This window comes from Fonsecaea pedrosoi, assembly GCF_000835455.1.
Source record: "Fonsecaea pedrosoi CBS 271.37 unplaced genomic scaffold supercont1.7, whole genome shotgun sequence".
Lineage (NCBI taxonomy): Eukaryota > Fungi > Ascomycota > Eurotiomycetes > Chaetothyriales > Herpotrichiellaceae > Fonsecaea > Fonsecaea pedrosoi.
The window spans coordinates 1,254,292-1,271,969 of NW_013550609.1; the positions used below are offsets into that span (position 1 = coordinate 1,254,292).

The following is a 17,678-nucleotide window of genomic DNA, read 5'->3' on the forward strand; positions in this document are numbered from 1 at the left end:
ATTTCCATCCCATCCCCATCTCCACTTTTCCTCTGACCGTCCTGCAACGCAAAATTCCTCCCCAGCGTCGCCACACGTATTATCGCGCGTAAACTACACCCGCTTTGGAACACGCCTCGCGTTGGTGCAAGTCAACTACTACAGCGGCAAAGCAGCGGGGCCACGTAACGGCCGCCTCGAGACGAGAGAGAGCGCTTTTGCTGCTCCCCCCTGATACCGACCGAGCTTGATTAGAGGTCAAGGGGGGAAAAACCATGCACAAGATCAAGAGATCCGTGAAACGTGTAGGCTATAGTCATAGTAATAATGGAACCGATTCAGGCAGCGATGGCAGTCCTGAGGCCGATGCAGACGATGATACCAACGGTTCAAAGTATGTAAGCTTCATGCTCCCCCGTCCTCTTGTTCCTCTTGGTCCTCTTCTCCTTCCAACCAAATAACTTCACCCAACCATTATTATTCCTTGCATACTCGGTACAAGGGTCTGCTTCCTTTTCCATTGCTTTCCTATTTGTGATACCCCATACAGTTTTCTTCTTATTATTCTACCCCTCAGCCCTCATCCTCATCGACATCCTCGTCCTAAGCATTTTATACACCCTCCCAAAGCACCACATACCATTGACCACTCTAACAAACAACAATGGTCGCCAGGCTGGGTCACCTCAGTGCCCTAAAGGATTTCATATCTGTAAGTGATAATCCACCTCCCTTCTTCTGGAGCTGCCTTGCTCACACCATGTCAAAAAACAGTTCCTTGCCACGGTCAGTGGTGACATCTCACACATTACCGCTCCGCCCTTCATCCTAGCACCATCTTCTCTCACAGAGTTCCCTGCATACTGGGCAGAACGACCGACATTATTCACCGCTCCCGCCCATGAAGCTTTGGCAGAGAGACGCATGCTCTTGGTCTTGAAACTGTACCTCGCTTCTCTCCAAAGGCAGTACTATGTCGGCCGCACCGTCAAGGAAGGACTAAAGAAGCCTCTCAACCCCTTTCTTGGCGAGCTGTTCTTTTGCGAGTTCAGCGACCATGACTTGACCCAAGAGAAAGCCTCGCCATCGACAGTCAGAGTCGTCAGCGAACAGGTATCCCATCATCCACCCACGACAGCCGCCTATATTTCAGCCGATGACCACGGCGTCCACGCCGAAGCGTATTCAACCCAGCACACCACGCTATCTGGCACTTCAGTCATGATTCGTCAATCTGGTCACGCTCTCTTAAAGGTTGACAAGTATAACGAGACTTATCTTCTACCCTTGCCTGATGTCTGTGCTCGAAGCGTGCTCACTGGCGTTCCCTGGCCTGAACTCAACGACACCTATCGCATCATCAGTTCCAGTGGGTACACGGCCGAGATGCGGTTCGTGGGAAAGAAGATGTGGGGTGGGCAGCGCAACTGTTTCGAAGCTTCCATATACCGGACTGTTGACTCTCAGAAGAAACCCATCTTCACCGTATCGGGCAGCTGGAGTTCCAAATTCTCGATCTACAACTCGGAAGGAAAGGAGATCGACGTCTTTGACCTTGCAGACCCGCAAAATCAACCTGCCCCCATGGTAATGAAGCCGCTGGAGGAGCAGTCACCTTGGGAATCGAGACGCGCATGGGGTCCAACGTTTGAAGCCATTAGACGGACGGATCATCATGCTGTCGTGACGGAGAAGTCGAAGCTGGAGAATGCCCAACGCCACCTGAGGAAGCTCGAGCAGAAACAGGGCAAGAGATGGGAGACCATGTTTTTCAACCGTTGTGATGGTGCATCTGATGATGATGACGTGGTGGAAGACCTCTTCAGTCAACTCGACGACGTCGAGGCGGATCGTTTGCGAGGAACAAACGGCTGTTGGAGATTTGACAAGGAGAAGGAGCAGAGGTGGCGCCAGGGACAGGGTAGTTGGAGACCAGAGACGCCGTTTGGTTGAAATATGCAGGGGTCGGAAGATAAATCCCAAGCATTATTATCCAAATGTCGGAAGCGTTCTTGGTTGCCATGGAAGCCGTGTAGTGGCTCGCTCGACGGAGTACGTGGTTTGGACATTTACCGATGGCCGTGGATAACTGCCGGAAAGGAACATACGACTGAGGGGTGCCTGTCTTGTTCGCAGCGGCCTCTGTGCCTCTGTGCCAGGGCTCCTATAACTCCGTCTCTGGCTTTCGGTCTCTGGGGCTCGGCTGGCTTTGGCCATTTGTTTGGCTTTGAACTTGCATACCCTGAACAGCAGTCATGGGCCAAGTTCTAGCTTCGCTGGTTCCTTTCAGTCACATAGACTATGTCTCCAGTCCGCAGAATGGCACCCGAGGGACCTGCAAAGGCATATTGACCGAAGACGGGCTTATCTGTGCCTGAGAGTCAGAATAACCACCCTATAGAGATGGATTATGATTAAGAACAGAAATGCGCACATGTACTTACGAGGAAACTTGTCGTTGACCCTCCTGTCGCTGGCCAATAGACCATAGAGCTGCCGGTCCCGGTGAATCATTTCCCCGGTTTCAGGGTCTGCGTTCAGGCTGAGGCAGCGGACTGTCCTGAAGATGCACTTGATGGTGACTTCCTGGGCCTCGTCCGACTGCGATCGAACCAAGAGCGAAGACCAGTTGTCCTCGTCATAGGGTGGCAGTTGATCCTTGACATCGATATGGATATTAGGTCGGAAACGGAGTATCACATCCTCGTATTGATACTCGGGAGGGAGGCGGGAGCGCGCGTCTTGCTCCGAAGCTGTAGAGGTAATGAGTAACGGGGCAGCATCGGCAAATCGGATGCGCTGTGGTTGTAAGCCCTCCTGGAGAGCTAGAGACAGCGCACTCCGTTGGCTGGGGATATATGCTGCCCCAGGAATTTCGCGACGCCCAGTACCTCCTATGGAAAGCAGACGGACGTCCTGATCGAGGTGTTTGGAGAAGAAGGCCGCCGGCTCGTCCCCTAGATCAATGCCTATCGCGGTTGTGCCAAAGATGCTGACTTCAAACGTCTTGTTCGCCAGTAGAGATAGAGGCGATGGTGTCAGCGGAACGGTGATTGAAGATGGTGGAGTGGCGCGGGTGTGATGGATTGTCAGTTTGGTCCAGCTGTCATCCTGCGAAGAGCAGGGGGTTGCAGTCAGCTCATGTGCGTCCTGCACAGCAGGCGACTGGAACGCAACACGTACTATTGTAGGCTTGAAGAGTGCAAGTTTGAAATGCTTCTTGATCGTGAGGAACTTTGCCAGCTTCGAGCCGTCCTTTGGAGGAGTCACCAGGACGAAACACCGGTCAAAGCGCAGCCCCTCGTTGGTGAGCTCCACAGAAGACACTTGAACAGGCGGAAGCGACTTGACAGGATAGATGAACAGCTGCTGGATCGTCAACGGGGTATTCAAGGGCATGGTTAGACGGATCTCGCCAGTGAGGCGGCGAAGGGAGCTTGATTACCGACCCTTTGCACCGTGAGAGACGACATTGGCGACATTGCGAAGCGCCCAAGGTTAGAGGGGACGATACGGGCCCGTGATTTAGCCTGATTGGGGATACATGGGCGACGCCGCAGAGGAAGGAACAGAAGGAGGAAAAAACCAGAAGAGGGAGGTGAGGGCGAGTTCGAGGGCGAGTCAGGCCACTTTTATCACTTTGGTGCCCCTCTTTACCCAAGACACAATAGCTACCGGCAACGGAAGACGGAGCGACGCTTATTATCAGCCTGAGAAGGAGCCGCACTACGCGCTGATGAGCTGCCAACTGACAGCGGTACCAGCGTCAACGGCAGAAACTTTAGGATGACGGTCACGTGAGGTTGACTGGGGGTTCCGGCGCTTAGCCTGGTGAGAGATAAGCTAGTCTGGTAAAAGTAATAGACAGCGAGAACTCGCACGTCAACAGCCAATCAGACATTACCCAGACGCCATTAGTCAGGGCTTGGCCATCGTCGCTGAATATTTCCCTTCTCAGCCTCCCCGGTCTTCTCCCGCCGAGCAATCCATCTCGCCCTCTCTTTCTCTTCTACAACACCCCAAACTCCTCCGGCTGAGCCTTGATCCTCAATTTTATCGACCCTACCAACCTCAATTCGAGGGGTCTCGCGCGACCTGTCTCTGGATGTCGTAGGGTTGTGGTCTGGCGTCGCTATCGAGGTGGATCGTCCCAACCCACGCCCGCCGACGCCACCTAATTCCAACTTCATCCCGACCAAAAAAATCAATCTCAGGCAATCTGACAGCGAAGTGCGCTCCAAGAAGGGCCGTTTCTCTGCATGGATACCGCCACGCCAGGTGTCGAGTATGCCGACCGTGCCTGCAACTCGTGCAGACAGCGTCGGGTCAAGGTACGCAGCTCCTTGGTTGAATCCGCGTTTCTCCATTCGTTCCGCTTTCCGCCGCTTGGCTTGCTCACAAGAGATATAGTGTGACAAGAGACTTCCTGCCTGCTTGCGCTGTGAGAAATTAGGAAGACCATGCACTGGCTACGATCTGGAACGAAAATTCCTGGACGAGGGCATTAAGGTCCGAAGGAAATATGATGGAAACTTTCAATCTCTAGATTTCTCGCGGGTTGTGGTCTCGAATTCCCCCAGAGCCCCGGCGGCGACGGCGGCGGCAGTGCCTGATCGTCGAATCAATCTTCCACCGATACACAATATCCCAAGCATCTCTCAAGTAAAATCACCCCCCATCTCTTCCGCCCCCAACCTGCCAAGCATACAAGGAGTGTCGGATCGAGCCTCGATTCCCAATATACAGTTTCCAGCCTTTGGACTCCTCAATCAGCAGAGTCCCGATTTCAATATTTTCCCCAATACTCCTCCCCAGCCTGCCATCAGCGCCCCTCCTCCGTCGTCTACTTCGTCAACTTTTCAATATACAGCGACACCCCCTCAATTTCCTGACTATGGGCAGTACTCTCACCAGGAACATCCCACCGCCAAATTACTCCATGGCAAGCCGCAGTATGCACCCTCAGATTTGGACTCTTCAGTGAGCGAGGACTATTTCGACCTTGACATAGAAACATACTACGCGAAGGGGAACAATGCCTGTGGTTTTATTCCCGGTCTACCAGTGATCTTGACTGATAACAACGTCCCTGAATCGGACGATGATTTCTTGACGAGTGATTTTGCTTCGATTAGTGGCCGGTCATCAGTTTATGATGGGTATGTTATTCTCAAGTCCGGTAACGCAGAGTTCATTCCGGCTATCTCTTGCGTCTCTTTGCCTTTGTTGGAGCTGACAATTACATGACTATAGCTCGGAAGGAACTCGCAGCAGCCGCCCAGAGTACAGTCAAAAATACCTGCATGAAAGGACAACCGAGTTGGCTTGTCTGACGCGACACTTTGTGCAATCAGTTTCACCATCGTAAGTCAGAGTGGCGGTCTCTAATCCAGCTCTAACAACTAGCAGGATGGATCTCTTCGACCTCGACACCTATTTTAGCAGAATAGTGCCTCTAAAAGCGGTCCAGAACGTAATGCTCAGGTCTGCAATGGCTGCAGTTGCAGCCAACCAGATCGGGCAGATGATGGCAAATCACTCGCCATTGGAAGATTTGCAGCATTTATTACCATTCATCGGGGAAGACGGCGCTTTGCAGCACACGGACTGGTTCTACAAGGCCGCCAACTACTATGATCGGGGAATTTCATACCTGCGGATTTTTCTGCAGCGTTGGCTGAGCGACACGAACAAGGAAGGGCTCACGGGACATGCCTCGAGGTACAACGACCCACGGACTCTATCAGAGCCGAGCAATAACACTGCACTCGGCGTTTCTCCCAACAAACGACGACGCATCAGCAGAACACAATCATCGGATGGAGCAGACATGGAGGCTTTGGTGGCTGCAATATCTGTCTTCTCGCTTTATGAATCGCTCGACAATTTTACCGACGACTGGTCACAGTAAGTCCTTTTGAGAACTGGTTTGAAAAGAACCCCTGTTCTAACGTCCCCAGGCACCTTGATGGCTTTAAAGCGCTCCTGGAAAGCAAAATACTCCCGCATGCCGCTCTTTCTGTCCCTCGCCCACGCGCGAGTCCCTTTATATCGATGAAAGCCGGCCGGGCGGCTTTCTGGAACTTCGCTCGAGCAGATTATCTCGCCGCGTACGTGAACCACTCCAAGACGCGGCTGGATCCGGACAACTTGACCATGTGGAAAGCAGCGGGCTTGCCCGTAATGGACGACGGAACGCTCAACTACAATGATCCATCGACTCCGATCAACGCGGTCGTGACATATCAGCCTGGCGATCGAGAAGACTTGGTGTCTTGCACTTTGATCTGGATAGTGTTGAGGACCATGAATTTTATTGCACCGCAAGAAGACGCTGCACCGAGTTTGAGTGGCACTCCCCGAGTGTTTGACAGTCCTGGAACGAATTCTAAAGCTGCTTCTGAACCGGGTACACCAGGGGGTACGCAGCCACGGATTGCGCGGTGGAAGCAACTGCGGCGACAACTCGAAGACTGGTACGACAACCTGCCATTCACCTTTCAACCATATGCGATTGCGGCTGCAGGTGCCCAGCAACCTTCGGACCTCTTGCCCGATGGCAGACCACGCTTCGCCAGACTCTTTTTCAGTGTGCCCATGTGTGCTGCTGCTCTTCAACTATATCACTTTGCACAAATCCTTCTCCTGTTGAACCAACCCGTCGACGACCAAGACGCGAGACACCCGGCAAACAGGCTCCGAATGTTTCGCCAGGTAGCCGAAGAATCGGAGCATCATAGCCGACAGATCTGCGGGATTGCGCTGGGGAAGCCTCCGCCGGCAGTCAGCAGGCAAATGGTGCACTCGCTCTACCTGGCCGGATCATGCTTTGAGGAGAAAGAGGACCGGACTGTTGTCTTGGAATTACTGGACAATATTGCCAAGGAGACTGGTTGTCCGACGGCTCACCGGATTAAAGAGTTGAAAGAGCAATGGGGATGGCAGGACGACACTGTAAGGGAAATTGCATAATGGCGGATGACAATAACAGGGAGACACGCGTGCTCCTTAATGAGGCTTCTGTCAGGCGGTTCCGGGAAAATGTATTTGCGACACAAAATGACCCTGTGCACCACGTGTGACGGCGTTGATGGCCGATTATCTGGAGGGTTTGAAAAAGTTTAAGCGCATTAATGGTTGAATCTACTCTTCCGCGTCTGAAGCGTCGTTATCATTACTTGGAATTGGCTACGAGGGTATGATTTCTGGGATCTCTAGAAGCCATACTGAAACTTTCCTCATTTCTCACGCATGTACAAGTATTACAAAAAAAGGGACATCTAGACTCAACAGACCCGGGGACCTCGGCGGTCGGACATCTCTCATCTGCTATGGAGGTTTTATTTCATACTTGTATTTCATATTTCTATTAGCCTAGTCCATAACTAGTACTGACAGTGCTGGTGTGCTGACTTGTGCTGCTAATTGCAAGTTCTGTTCGGCGTCATTGGGCCAAATCAGCGCCGAGAAAGCCGCATCCCACCTCCCGATACTTGGAGACATGTTCTTCGTTGGATTTTGTACCTGTATCCCCGTCGCTGTCGCTGTCGCTGCTCTTCGGGCGTGCGTGGTCGACCGCGATTCTTCCGTTGCAGCGGGTTTTGCGCCTCTGCTGACTTACTGATCTCGGCCTTCAATGTTTGCGTTGAGGGAACGCGGGAGATGCATCGGCTATGTGCCAAGAGATCTTAGTCACGTGACCCTCATCATTGAGCACTTCCTACCTGTGCCGGTGTTGACATGGAAGATTAGCACAATGAAGAAAGAAAGGACCAAGGACGAATCAGATTCAATAGATGCGCGGGCTCTCAGCGCTGTGAAAAAACAGCAAGTCGGGATCCAAATCTGAATGCTCATGCATGATTTGATGTGATTGCCGTCTGCTTAATTCGGACGTAGGGAGCGAGTGCGCAGGATCTTACCGCTTTTGGCAGTTTAAATCCAGAATGCCTCTGTGTCCAAGCCCGCTTGCCGCTCTAAACACCCAGCTTCGGCGTCTCGCCATCGCTTACTCTACAAGGTAATTTCCCGCCGAATAGCCTCATTCCTCGTTTCTCGCCGAACGGCAACAAACCCTTGAACTCCACGCCAGAAACATCAGCCGCCCACCCAGTCAGAAACCCCTAGCGTGCCCGCCCCGTCGATTTGACATTGTCCCCGAAAGAATTCCAGTTATTATTATTCTTCTCACGTAGCAAAAGAACAATGGGGACATGAGGCGTCATTTTCACCAGGGATCGGCCATGTTGCCTTGGGGCGCCAGTCAGTTCGGGCGAGTCAATATAAAGTGAGGCAATCAAGCACGGTAAGTTTGGGGCTTTGGGCATCAACAGACGCCTTTTCCAAAACCCCCTTTCCATCTGAAACAAACCCTTTGGACCCTGTTTCTGTGAAACCCCCCTTGTGCGTGCCCGATCCGTCACAGATACATAAACAGTGCCAGCCTTCTTCCTATACATTTTTCAGCATTTTAACAATAAATCCATTGATTTCTTGACAAAAATGTCGACGCCGACGATAAGAGTTTTGGGGGTGTCTGCCGCAGAGGGGCCAGGGATGATGGTTGACGATAAAGCCAATGCTCCGTCTCGACTGAGGCTCCATGGCCGTATCAACATCTTCAACCAGGATGGCTCATTTGATACTGTTCGTATCCGATTGCAAGGTGCCATCTACACCAAAATTGGTTCACAGGCAGCCGTTGAAAAGGTTGGTTCCGGCATCCATCCCGGGAAGAAAGAATACACAGGCTGACTTTGACCTATCAAGATCCCTTCAACGTCCGTTGTCAAATCCAACCTGGACTTCAAACCGGCCTATTCCGCATCTAGAGAACGAAGCGAAGAACAGTATCTCGACTTCGTCTGCCCGATTCCATCCTCCAAACGCGGTCTCTCCGCCGACTTCGTACCGTCGATGACACTGTCTGGCACCACATATCTCACGAAAGTGACTGCTCTGACCAACAGGGAACTGTTGGAAGGTTCTTGTCAAGTGGTCTACACGCTCGAAGCAGAGTTCTTGCGGTCGCAGACGAATCAGGTGGTGCGGAGGATCAGTTGCCCTGTCGATGTGTCTTCGGGTCTGACACCTCTGGACGTGGAGGTGATCTCAGAGGGCCACTCAGATCACGTTGAGCAGATTGCAAAGCCCCAGCTACGACTGAATAGATTGCTCGGATCCCAGTCGCAGCCCGAGGTCGCTGTGCACATGCCAAAGTTGGTCGGCTGTGCGGTCAGCGACTTCTCCACAGCTTCCACTGGTTGTCGGCGACTCACAGTACCAGTCTCAGTCAATGTCGCCCTACCCTCACACGCCCGTCGACAAGCACAAGCATTACTAGAGAAAGACTCACTTAGTTGTTCGGTTACGGCTCGCTGGTTTACCAAGAGGACATTCACCACCGGTTCTTCGGCCGTGGAATCAACGATTCACAGCGATCGAGCATCGACTCAGAAGTTTGCCATGACATTACCACCTCTCTACAAATCAAGTACCGAAACATCAAAATACACCACGTCAATGGAGCTGGAGCTTCTGCTCCCGGAATCGATCTCGACCCCTTCAATCTCTACCGATCTGTTGAAAATCAGTTACACACTGGATGTCTCCATGAGGTTTGAAGTGATCGGAAATGACTCTCTGAAAGGCCCGCACACAGCGAATTTCAACCTTCCAGTGGCTCTGCGCACTGCTCAACCACAATCCTTGATCAGCCATCGCACTTTTGATCCACTTCTAGGACTCGTTGAGGAGCAATCAATCTATGCTCCTCCTCCATATGTGTGCTAGAATAAGCCGGCAACCCACTTTTGTACGAAATAGACCTAGCGATCATGATTTGACGAGTGGCGGGAGGCGGAGTACTTGATATGACTAGACTAGCAGGGATTTAAATAGACGATTGTAATAATATATGCGCCTTGGATAGACTGAGTACGAGTCCCTGGCCTTTTGCACCTCGGAGAAATTATACCCCGGAATGCCGTGACCCCCAATTGTGCAGCCACGCAGCTTTGGGACATCTGACAACTTCGCCAGTCCCGAGGTCTGTATCCAACGAAACACTCTTTTCATGTCAGCCAAGTGACTTCCACGTCTCTGTACTGGCCGCTGTGGCCGTGGAGAGGTTGTTCAAGATGTTGAGCGGAATCCTCCTCTTCAATCAAAAAGGCGAGAACCTCATCTTCAGAGCGTTCCGTCCCGACTGCCGCCCTCGCCTCGCAGACATCTTCCGCATTCAAGTCATTTCTAATGCCCAAGTGCGGTCGCCCATTCTCACCCTGGGATCAACCACTTTCAGCCACGTCAAGCATGAAAACATATACCTTGTGGCAGTCACAAAGAGCAATGCCAATGCCGCCGTTGTTTTCGAGTTTGTCTACAAATTTATCGCGCTGGGGAAGCAATACTTTGGCAAATTCGATGAAGAAGCGGTCAAGAACAATTTTGTCCTCATATACGAGCTTCTTGATGGTGAGAAGAAGGCCTAGCACCTCGAGAAGTTGTGGCTGACGTCTGTCGTTAGAAATCCTAGACTTTGGTTACCCTCAAAACACTGATATAGATGTCCTCAAAATGTACATTACGCCAGACAACATCTCTTCTGCCATTCGATCGGTCTCGGCACCTCCGAGCGACACGTCCAAGATCACGATGCAGGCCACCGGCGCTCAGTCATGGAGGAGAGGAGACATTAAATACCGCAAGAATGAAGCCTTTGTGGATGTCATCGAGGACGTGAACCTGCTGATGAGTGCCACGGGAACCGTCCTTCGGGCGGATGTCTCTGGACAAATTATTATGAGAGCATACCTCAGTGGGACACCGGAGTGCAAATTCGGGCTGAACGATCAGTTGATGGTGGGTCAGGTTGCGCATGGAATAGACGGTCCCATCGGGAACCAAGAAGGAAGACGAAAGGCTACACGGGCCGCTGCTGGCTCTGTCACGTTGGAAGACTGCCAATTCCACCAATGTGTCCAACTCGGCAAGTTCGAGACGGACCGGACCATATCCTTTGTACCGCCAGATGGAGAGTTCGAGCTGATGCGCTACCGAGCTGTCGAGAACGTCAATCTGCCGTTCAAGGTCCACGCAATTGTCCGCGAGGTTGGCACCACAAAGGTTGAATACAGCATTGCTGTCAAGGCCAACTATGGCAGCAAACTGTTCGCCACCAATGTGATAGTCAGGATACCTACTCCACTCAACACTGCCAACATCACAGAACGGACCACGCAAGGAAAAGCCAAGTACGAACCAGAAAACAACTGCATTGTGTGGAAGATTGCCCGATTTGTCGGCGGCAGCGAATTCGTGCTCAGTGCCGAAGCCCACCTCACCAGCATGACGAACCAAAAGGCATGGTCGCGCCCTCCCCTGAGCATGACCTTTTCCTTACTCATGTTTACGAGCTCGGGATTGCTGGTGCGTTACCTGAAGGTCTTTGAGAAGAACAACTACAGCAGCGTGAAATGGGTTCGCTACATGACGAAAGCCGGCAGCTATGAAATTCGATTTTGATAAGTGTGGAGTTTGTTTCCAGGCATCCCTATCGAAAGCGACTACCACAATTCCCAGGATTGCTCCGAACGAGAACAAGCATGCCGTCAGCAAAGTTTAGACAACCAAAGCAATTGTTCTGCACGACCGGCAGCAACTTGTCCGGCGCAATTGAAGGGAATGGCGGGGAGATGGAAAACACCACCATCAGTCTATATCCATTGAACAGTCTGCCCGGACAGGATGTCGACCGACGCCTTCGAACCCTCCCCCCCCCCCCCCCCCCGGGGGGGGGATGTCACACTTTGCAAGTTCGCGAGATCTCTAGTAAGCTGCACTGTGGGACTTTTGGAGAGGCATTGAAAGTGCCGGATACGAAAAGTAAGAGAAATGCTTAAGGGAGTCTATGACCTGAGGCAATGTATCTCAGTTGGAGACCTATCTAATGCCAGTTCGCTGGAGCTGGAAAAGGGATATTTATACAAAGCAAGAAGCGTTTGGCCACAGCAAATGCCAATCAATGCAAGCAGGAGCCGTCACCAACTCGAAATGTCCAAATTTGTCCTCGAGACTCTACCACCTCTCCTCAAGCCGACATTGCCCTCCCCCACTAGCAAGCTCCACCTTCTCCCAAGGCTGTCTCTGTCCTTGCCCAGTTTCCTTGCGCAGTCATTCCAATCGCGTTTTGACAGTTTGAGCTTTTCGAGCACTGTCTCTACCAGCATTCGGTCGTCGTCTTCGGTCCAGTCTGCGTCGTCCACTGATGGAGATGACCCGTAGGCCGAATCTTGGTCTGAGGGTACGTGGTTGTGAGGGCTGATTGTGGGCATGTCGAGCTCTACCTCGTCCTCGGGTGTCTCCAGCGCCCTAAAGTCATCCGCTGAAAGACCCATGGGCATGGACAGGGGGACCTTTCGTCGCCTTTTAGGAGTTCGAATTGGTTGCGGTGTCCGTTGACAATCTTGCATGATCACATCTGTAGATGGAGCGGGGATCATGTCCTCTTCAAAATCACTGCGCCGTCGCTTATTCGCGCGTCTGGGAGGCGGTATTTGTGCTTCTTTGGGCGCGGTCTCTTCAATGGGCGCGAAGGGATTCCCCAACTCCAGCGGCTGAGTCGGTCGTGCGTGCTGGATTGCGCTAGGCGCTCCGAGAATGGCCTGGAGGGCGCGACAACTCGAAGACAGTGGGCTCGGGCGCGCATTTGTAGAACTCTGGGGTTCATATGCGCCGAAGGATGGTAGCTTCGGTCTTTGAAGTCTTGACTGAGACTGCATGCCGCCATCGCACGAGAATGCGGATGGGAGCAGCATGGTCAATGCGCAGTGTGCGCAGCGAGGTAAAGTGGAATGCGCAAAGAGAGGTCGAGGAAATGCGCCAGGACTTCCAGCGACGTGCAGGCAAGCGATCAAGACGGAAAAAGTGGGCGCATGTACTCGCAGATATGGTCTGAAGCTTGAGAGGAGGAGGTTGTACTGAGAATGGACAGGGCAGGGATGTATAGAGGGATTGTTGCTGATGTGCGTGTGAGACGGAGACCGGAGGTCTGTGCGAACAGCAGGTAGAGGATGCAGGATGCAGGTCTGGGAGGGGATTGGAAGAGGGAGGACGAGGATCTGCGAGAGGCGCCGGGAAGAAAAGGCCCGTCGCAGGCCGCAGGATGCATGGGCAGCAAGCCACCAGAACCCTTGAAGCCATGCACCAGTCGAAGCTGTGGACACCCAAGACACACAATTTTTTTTTAATTAAGCACCTGGACTCTCCCTAGACGCCTAGCTCAGTGACTAGCTTAGTGCCTAGCTCGGTGTCTACCTGAAGAACCAGCGAGAACCAAGACACGCCGCCGCCGTTGAAAACGAGTAGAGCAGCAGAGCAGCTCCGACAGAGACAACCAACTCAAAGTCAAAGAATTGGCACACCCCTTCCCTACTCGTACAAGTAGAGTCCCAGCATCAGGCTATTTCCCTCTTTTGGTAGTGGTAGTGTTATTAGTGGTAGTGGTCCTGCTAGCCAAAACGCGTCATCTCGCCTACGAGTACAAGGGCCAGAGTGATGGGGATGTGATGGATGTGAATGCGAGCAACTCGAATGTCTACTGTACCTCGTCCTTTTACGTACTCGGTACTCGTAGTTCTGCCCATCGCATCTATTACCTGCAATCTCACAGCTGAATCACGGTGAGTGAGTGAGTGACTACCTAGGTACTTCTCCCCCGATCATCACCGACTTTTTGGCCCATATCCTGCATGCATCGTACGACGAGGTAGGTTCTCAACGGTCCTGCAGCAGTAGTTCCCGGCGAACATGCACTGACCTACCAGCCTACCTACTTGGTAAGCTACTGATAAAATTATCGATTGGCGTCGGAGAATTTGTTATCGAGAAAGCTGGTCAAAAGCGTGGCAGTGTGTGGCCAGTAAAGTGATAGAAGCCCCTCATAAATGCCTCAAGCTTTGCCCGTTACAAGCACGAGCGTCTACATTAATTCGAGCCTAGAAGGGTCCTCAATTTCAGGGATGAGCTTCCAGGGAAATTGGCTGATCCGGGCTGATGTGAACGGGCGATCTAGAGCAGCCACAGCAGTCACAAGCAGTCCGACGCGTGGTGACTACGCGTCGATAACGCGCTAGATGTAAAAGGGGAAAGCGTAGCCTTATTTTTCTCACGTGACTGTCTGTGCTCTACCATGGCCATGAGGCTGTACATTCCTCGACTTCATCTAGACTCACCATCCCCTTCTGAAATTATTCTTCCATCATCTCTTTCCCTTCTGTTTTCGTCAAGCACGAACCAACACATCTTCTCAATAAATCTAGCATGCTTCTCCACAAGCTTACGCACACCAGTGCCAACCAACTCTCTTTGCAAGTCATTTCCTTGACAATGCCGGTCACACGGTCCAGATCTCGTGCAGCAAACAAAGCCTTTCTCGGACCTCATTGTCCATCGTGCAGTTTTACTACCACGTGCGTACCGCTGCATGCAAATTCTCTCCCTCGCGTCTTTGTTTTTGTCCCTCGGATCACTGCATGTGATCCATCCGTGATCCCCCCATAGGCTATCTCCATGATTCCCTCATTTTCATCAAACCAATTGGTGTGCTTGAAGCTTGCCCATTGCGGCAGGAGGTACAGCTCAAAGCAGTCAGAAAGCTTCTTTGCGTCCTTTGCCCATGAATCGTAGGGACAAAACGATGCTCTTCGCCCCCGTCGTTTCCTCCGACCCTTTCAGACTGGCCCCTCTCCTTGCTGCGTAAGGTTCTCTCGTATGCGATCAAGATGAGGAACATTCAAGGCGCCCTTTTTGCCATCGTGCTCAGCTTGACCTTTGGCCATGTCTCTGCCTTTTGGCGAATGGTCTGCGGCACGGTTCAGGTAGGCAGAGTCGACCCCATCGTCAACCCCGGCGGGATTTCCGGGCACTGTCATACCATTGCTGGACCAAACAGTGAGTATTGGCTTGTGAAGGCCCGTGGGAATGCACCTCAACTGACTGCGAGTAGATATCAATACGACGTCGACATTTGACAGTCTTCAAGCCGCTTACTGCACGTCTTGCAGCGTTCAGAAAGACAAGAGCGCCTATTGGACACCGAATCTGTACTTCAGACACCGCAACGGTTCATTCGAGGAAGTCCCACATGACGGGACAGTCGTGTACTATTTGGACCGTGGCGTGGATGTAGCCAACATGGTTCCCTTCCCACCTGGCTTCCGCATGCTTTCTGGCGATGCTGCAGCTCGATCGTTCGACCCCGTCACCCTGACCTATGGAAACAGGACCTACGGCGGGACTCCGGTTTCCAACCGTATCAGCTATGCTTGTCTGGATAGCAGTGGACCGCAGCCAGAGACTCCAGGCTTCAAATCCACTCGATGTTCCTCAGGTCTTCGCGCCCAGGTGCACTTCCAAAGCTGCTGGGATGGCGTCAATCTGTACAAGACTGATCAAAGCCATGTGGCATATCTCTCTGGAATGGACAACGGCATCTGCCCGCCTACTCACCCAAAGCTACTCCCTCACTTGTTCTTCGAGGTCATCTATTCCGTGAACAGCGTCGACCAATCTAAAGGTGGGATGTTTGTCTTCTCCCAGGGTGACACGACGGGCTATGGCTTCCACGCCGATTTTTTGAACGGCTGGGACGTCGACGTTTTGGACTCGGCCATCGACCAGTGCATGGGTCCCAACGCCGTCAATAACGGCCAGATCGGTCTGTGTCCACCACTGCAAGCGTCCGTCGACCCCTATTTCAGTCAGAATTGTCCTGAACAGGCTCCCTTTGTCAATGAGACAGTTCACGGCCTCTTGAAGGTCCTTCCAGGTTGCAACCCCCCCACAGGCGGTCCATTACGTGCCACTCAAAATATCTGCCCTGTCCAACCGGCGCTGAATTACATCCCCAACCAAGACTGGAGGACTCGATCCGTCGCCATTCCGGGTCAAAAGGTGGGAAGCTGGCAGTACATGGGGTGTGCTCTCGACACAAGTGCACCTCGGCCGCTCGCCGGTTTGAGCTACAGCAGTCAAACCAATATGTCCATCGAGAGCTGCACGACTTTCTGCAAGCAAAACGGCTACTTTATGGCCGGAATGGAGTACTCGTCTCAGTGCTATTGCGCTAGCTCGTTGACGCAGCCTCTACAGAGCCCACTCAACTGTTCACAGCAGAATTACATGGTTTGCACTGGCAATCAGTTCGAGTATTGCGGTGGACAGAGTTTGATGCAGATATGGAACGACACCACGTACTCGGGACCTGCAATCAAGCCTGTCCCTGTTCCCGGGTCGACCGTGATGTCTGTCCCTGGCGGTGGAAATGCGACGTACCAAGGCTGTTACATGGAGGGGGTCGGAGGTCGAGCCTTGACGGGGTCGTCTTTCTCGAATAGCACCGGTATGACCCTGGAGCTTTGTGCCGCGTTCTGCTCAAAGACCAACTCTGCTTTTTTTGGCACCGAGTACAGTCAAGGTAAGCTCAACATTCTCCTTTCATCCCGGCTTACAGTCCCATTTGGCTGACTTGAGCTTGTGTAGAATGCTACTGCGGCGGCAGCATCAGCACCGCTATAGCCCCACAGACGGCCTGCTCCTCCTTCTGCTCAGGCGACAAGACTGAGTTTTGTGGTGGAAGCTCTCGCCTCTCTGTTTGGGCGTTAGGAAACTATCAACCGCCTGCTGCAAGCGGAAGCGGCACAGCTACCGGCACGGGCGGAAATACCACACCCTCATCGACTGCGAGCCCCGTCCCCGCCGCCACAGGCATTACTTCGATGGGCTGCTACAGCGAGACGACTCCAACACGGGCCTTGACGGCGCTCTTCACGGCGGGCGCCTCGATGACGATCGATCTCTGCGCCCAGAAAGCCCAACAGCTCAACCTGCAGTACTTTGGCGTGGAATTCGCGTCGCAGTGTCTGGCGGGCAGCGCGCTGAACCCTGCTTCCACGCCCCTGGTGTCGACAAAATGCAGCATGAAGTGCGCCGGCAACAGCACCCAGGTGTGTGGCGGGTCCAACGCCATCTCGCTGTACCAGAACACGCTGTACGTCAAGCCGACCAACCCGAACCCGGTCAACGTGCCGAACCAGCCCGGTTCCCAGTACGGGTACGTGGGGTGCTACAACGAAGGCAACGGCGCCCGCGCGCTGGGCAGCACCGACCGAACGGGCTCCGCGGCCACGACGTCCGCGACGCTGACGGTCGAGGCCTGCGCGGCCTTTTGCTTCGCAAAGGGCTACGCCTGGATGGGCGTCGAGAACGGCAACCAGTGCTTCTGCAACGCCGCCGGCGTCATCAACGGCGCCGTCCTCTCTCCCGGGGGTGACGCCGACTGCACCGTCACCTGCACCGGCAACGCCACCGAGAACTGCGGCGGTAGCGCCAAGTTGAACGTCTACCAGCTGAGCAGCGGGAGTGCGAGTGCGCGGTTCGCCACGACGGGGAAGTCGGGCAAGAGGGACATCAGGGGCGTGAAAGGTATGAGGTTCCGGACTTGGTGAAACGTTTTAGCAAACGTTTGGTTTCTTGGGGGTTTTTTTTTTCTTTCTCTCTCATCTGAGTGTATGTCGGTTCGTATGTCGGTTCGTATGTCGGCATGGCCCTCGTATGTATGTATGTACATACGTCTGTATGCATCATGTGTTCAATCGTGCAAATGGCGCTCAATCGTGGTCAATGAGAGAATAATCTAC

The 17,678-nt window shown here is 53.0% G+C and overlaps 7 protein-coding genes across 7 annotated transcripts; 5 read left to right on the forward strand and 2 right to left on the reverse strand.

Annotated features, from left to right (window-relative positions):
* Window positions 1–643: 643 nt before the first annotated feature.
* Window positions 644–1,932, forward strand: Z517_10510 (uncharacterized protein; the record flags this gene model as incomplete). The annotated part of the gene is made up of 2 exons (XM_013424121.1): window positions 644–691; window positions 754–1,932. The coding sequence occupies 2 exons, from the start codon at window positions 644–646 to the stop codon at window positions 1,930–1,932; spliced, it is 1,227 nt and encodes a 408-aa protein (XP_013279575.1).
* Window positions 1,933–2,246: 314 nt separating this feature from the next.
* Z517_10511 (uncharacterized protein) lies at window positions 2,247–3,378 on the reverse strand (the record flags this gene model as incomplete). The annotated part of the gene is made up of 3 exons (XM_013424122.1): window positions 2,247–2,347; window positions 2,424–3,090; window positions 3,163–3,378. 3 exons carry the CDS (start codon window positions 3,376–3,378, stop codon window positions 2,247–2,249), a joined length of 984 nt encoding a protein of 327 aa, XP_013279576.1.
* An 860-nt stretch (window positions 3,379–4,238) lies between these two features.
* Window positions 4,239–6,951, forward strand: Z517_10512 (uncharacterized protein; the record flags this gene model as incomplete). The annotated part of the gene is made up of 5 exons (XM_013424123.1): window positions 4,239–4,310; window positions 4,390–5,138; window positions 5,233–5,343; window positions 5,389–5,886; window positions 5,940–6,951. 5 exons carry the CDS (start codon window positions 4,239–4,241, stop codon window positions 6,949–6,951), a joined length of 2,442 nt encoding a protein of 813 aa, XP_013279577.1.
* Window positions 6,952–8,481: 1,530 nt separating this feature from the next.
* On the forward strand, window positions 8,482–9,771 carry Z517_10513 (uncharacterized protein; the record flags this gene model as incomplete). The annotated part of the gene is made up of 2 exons (XM_013424124.1): window positions 8,482–8,688; window positions 8,749–9,771. The coding sequence occupies 2 exons, from the start codon at window positions 8,482–8,484 to the stop codon at window positions 9,769–9,771; spliced, it is 1,230 nt and encodes a 409-aa protein (XP_013279578.1).
* A 347-nt stretch (window positions 9,772–10,118) lies between these two features.
* Z517_10514 (uncharacterized protein) lies at window positions 10,119–11,505 on the forward strand (the record flags this gene model as incomplete). Its single annotated transcript, XM_013424125.1, has 2 exons — window positions 10,119–10,455; window positions 10,508–11,505. 2 exons carry the CDS (start codon window positions 10,119–10,121, stop codon window positions 11,503–11,505), a joined length of 1,335 nt encoding a protein of 444 aa, XP_013279579.1.
* Window positions 11,506–12,020: 515 nt separating this feature from the next.
* Window positions 12,021–12,797, reverse strand: Z517_10515 (uncharacterized protein; the record flags this gene model as incomplete). Its single annotated transcript, XM_013424126.1, has 1 exon — window positions 12,021–12,797. The coding sequence occupies one exon, from the start codon at window positions 12,795–12,797 to the stop codon at window positions 12,021–12,023; it is 777 nt and encodes a 258-aa protein (XP_013279580.1).
* Window positions 12,798–14,762: 1,965 nt separating this feature from the next.
* Z517_10516 (uncharacterized protein) lies at window positions 14,763–17,486 on the forward strand (the record flags this gene model as incomplete). The annotated part of the gene is made up of 3 exons (XM_013424127.1): window positions 14,763–14,931; window positions 14,987–16,456; window positions 16,522–17,486. The coding sequence occupies 3 exons, from the start codon at window positions 14,763–14,765 to the stop codon at window positions 17,484–17,486; spliced, it is 2,604 nt and encodes an 867-aa protein (XP_013279581.1).
* Window positions 17,487–17,678: the final 192 nt, after the last annotated feature.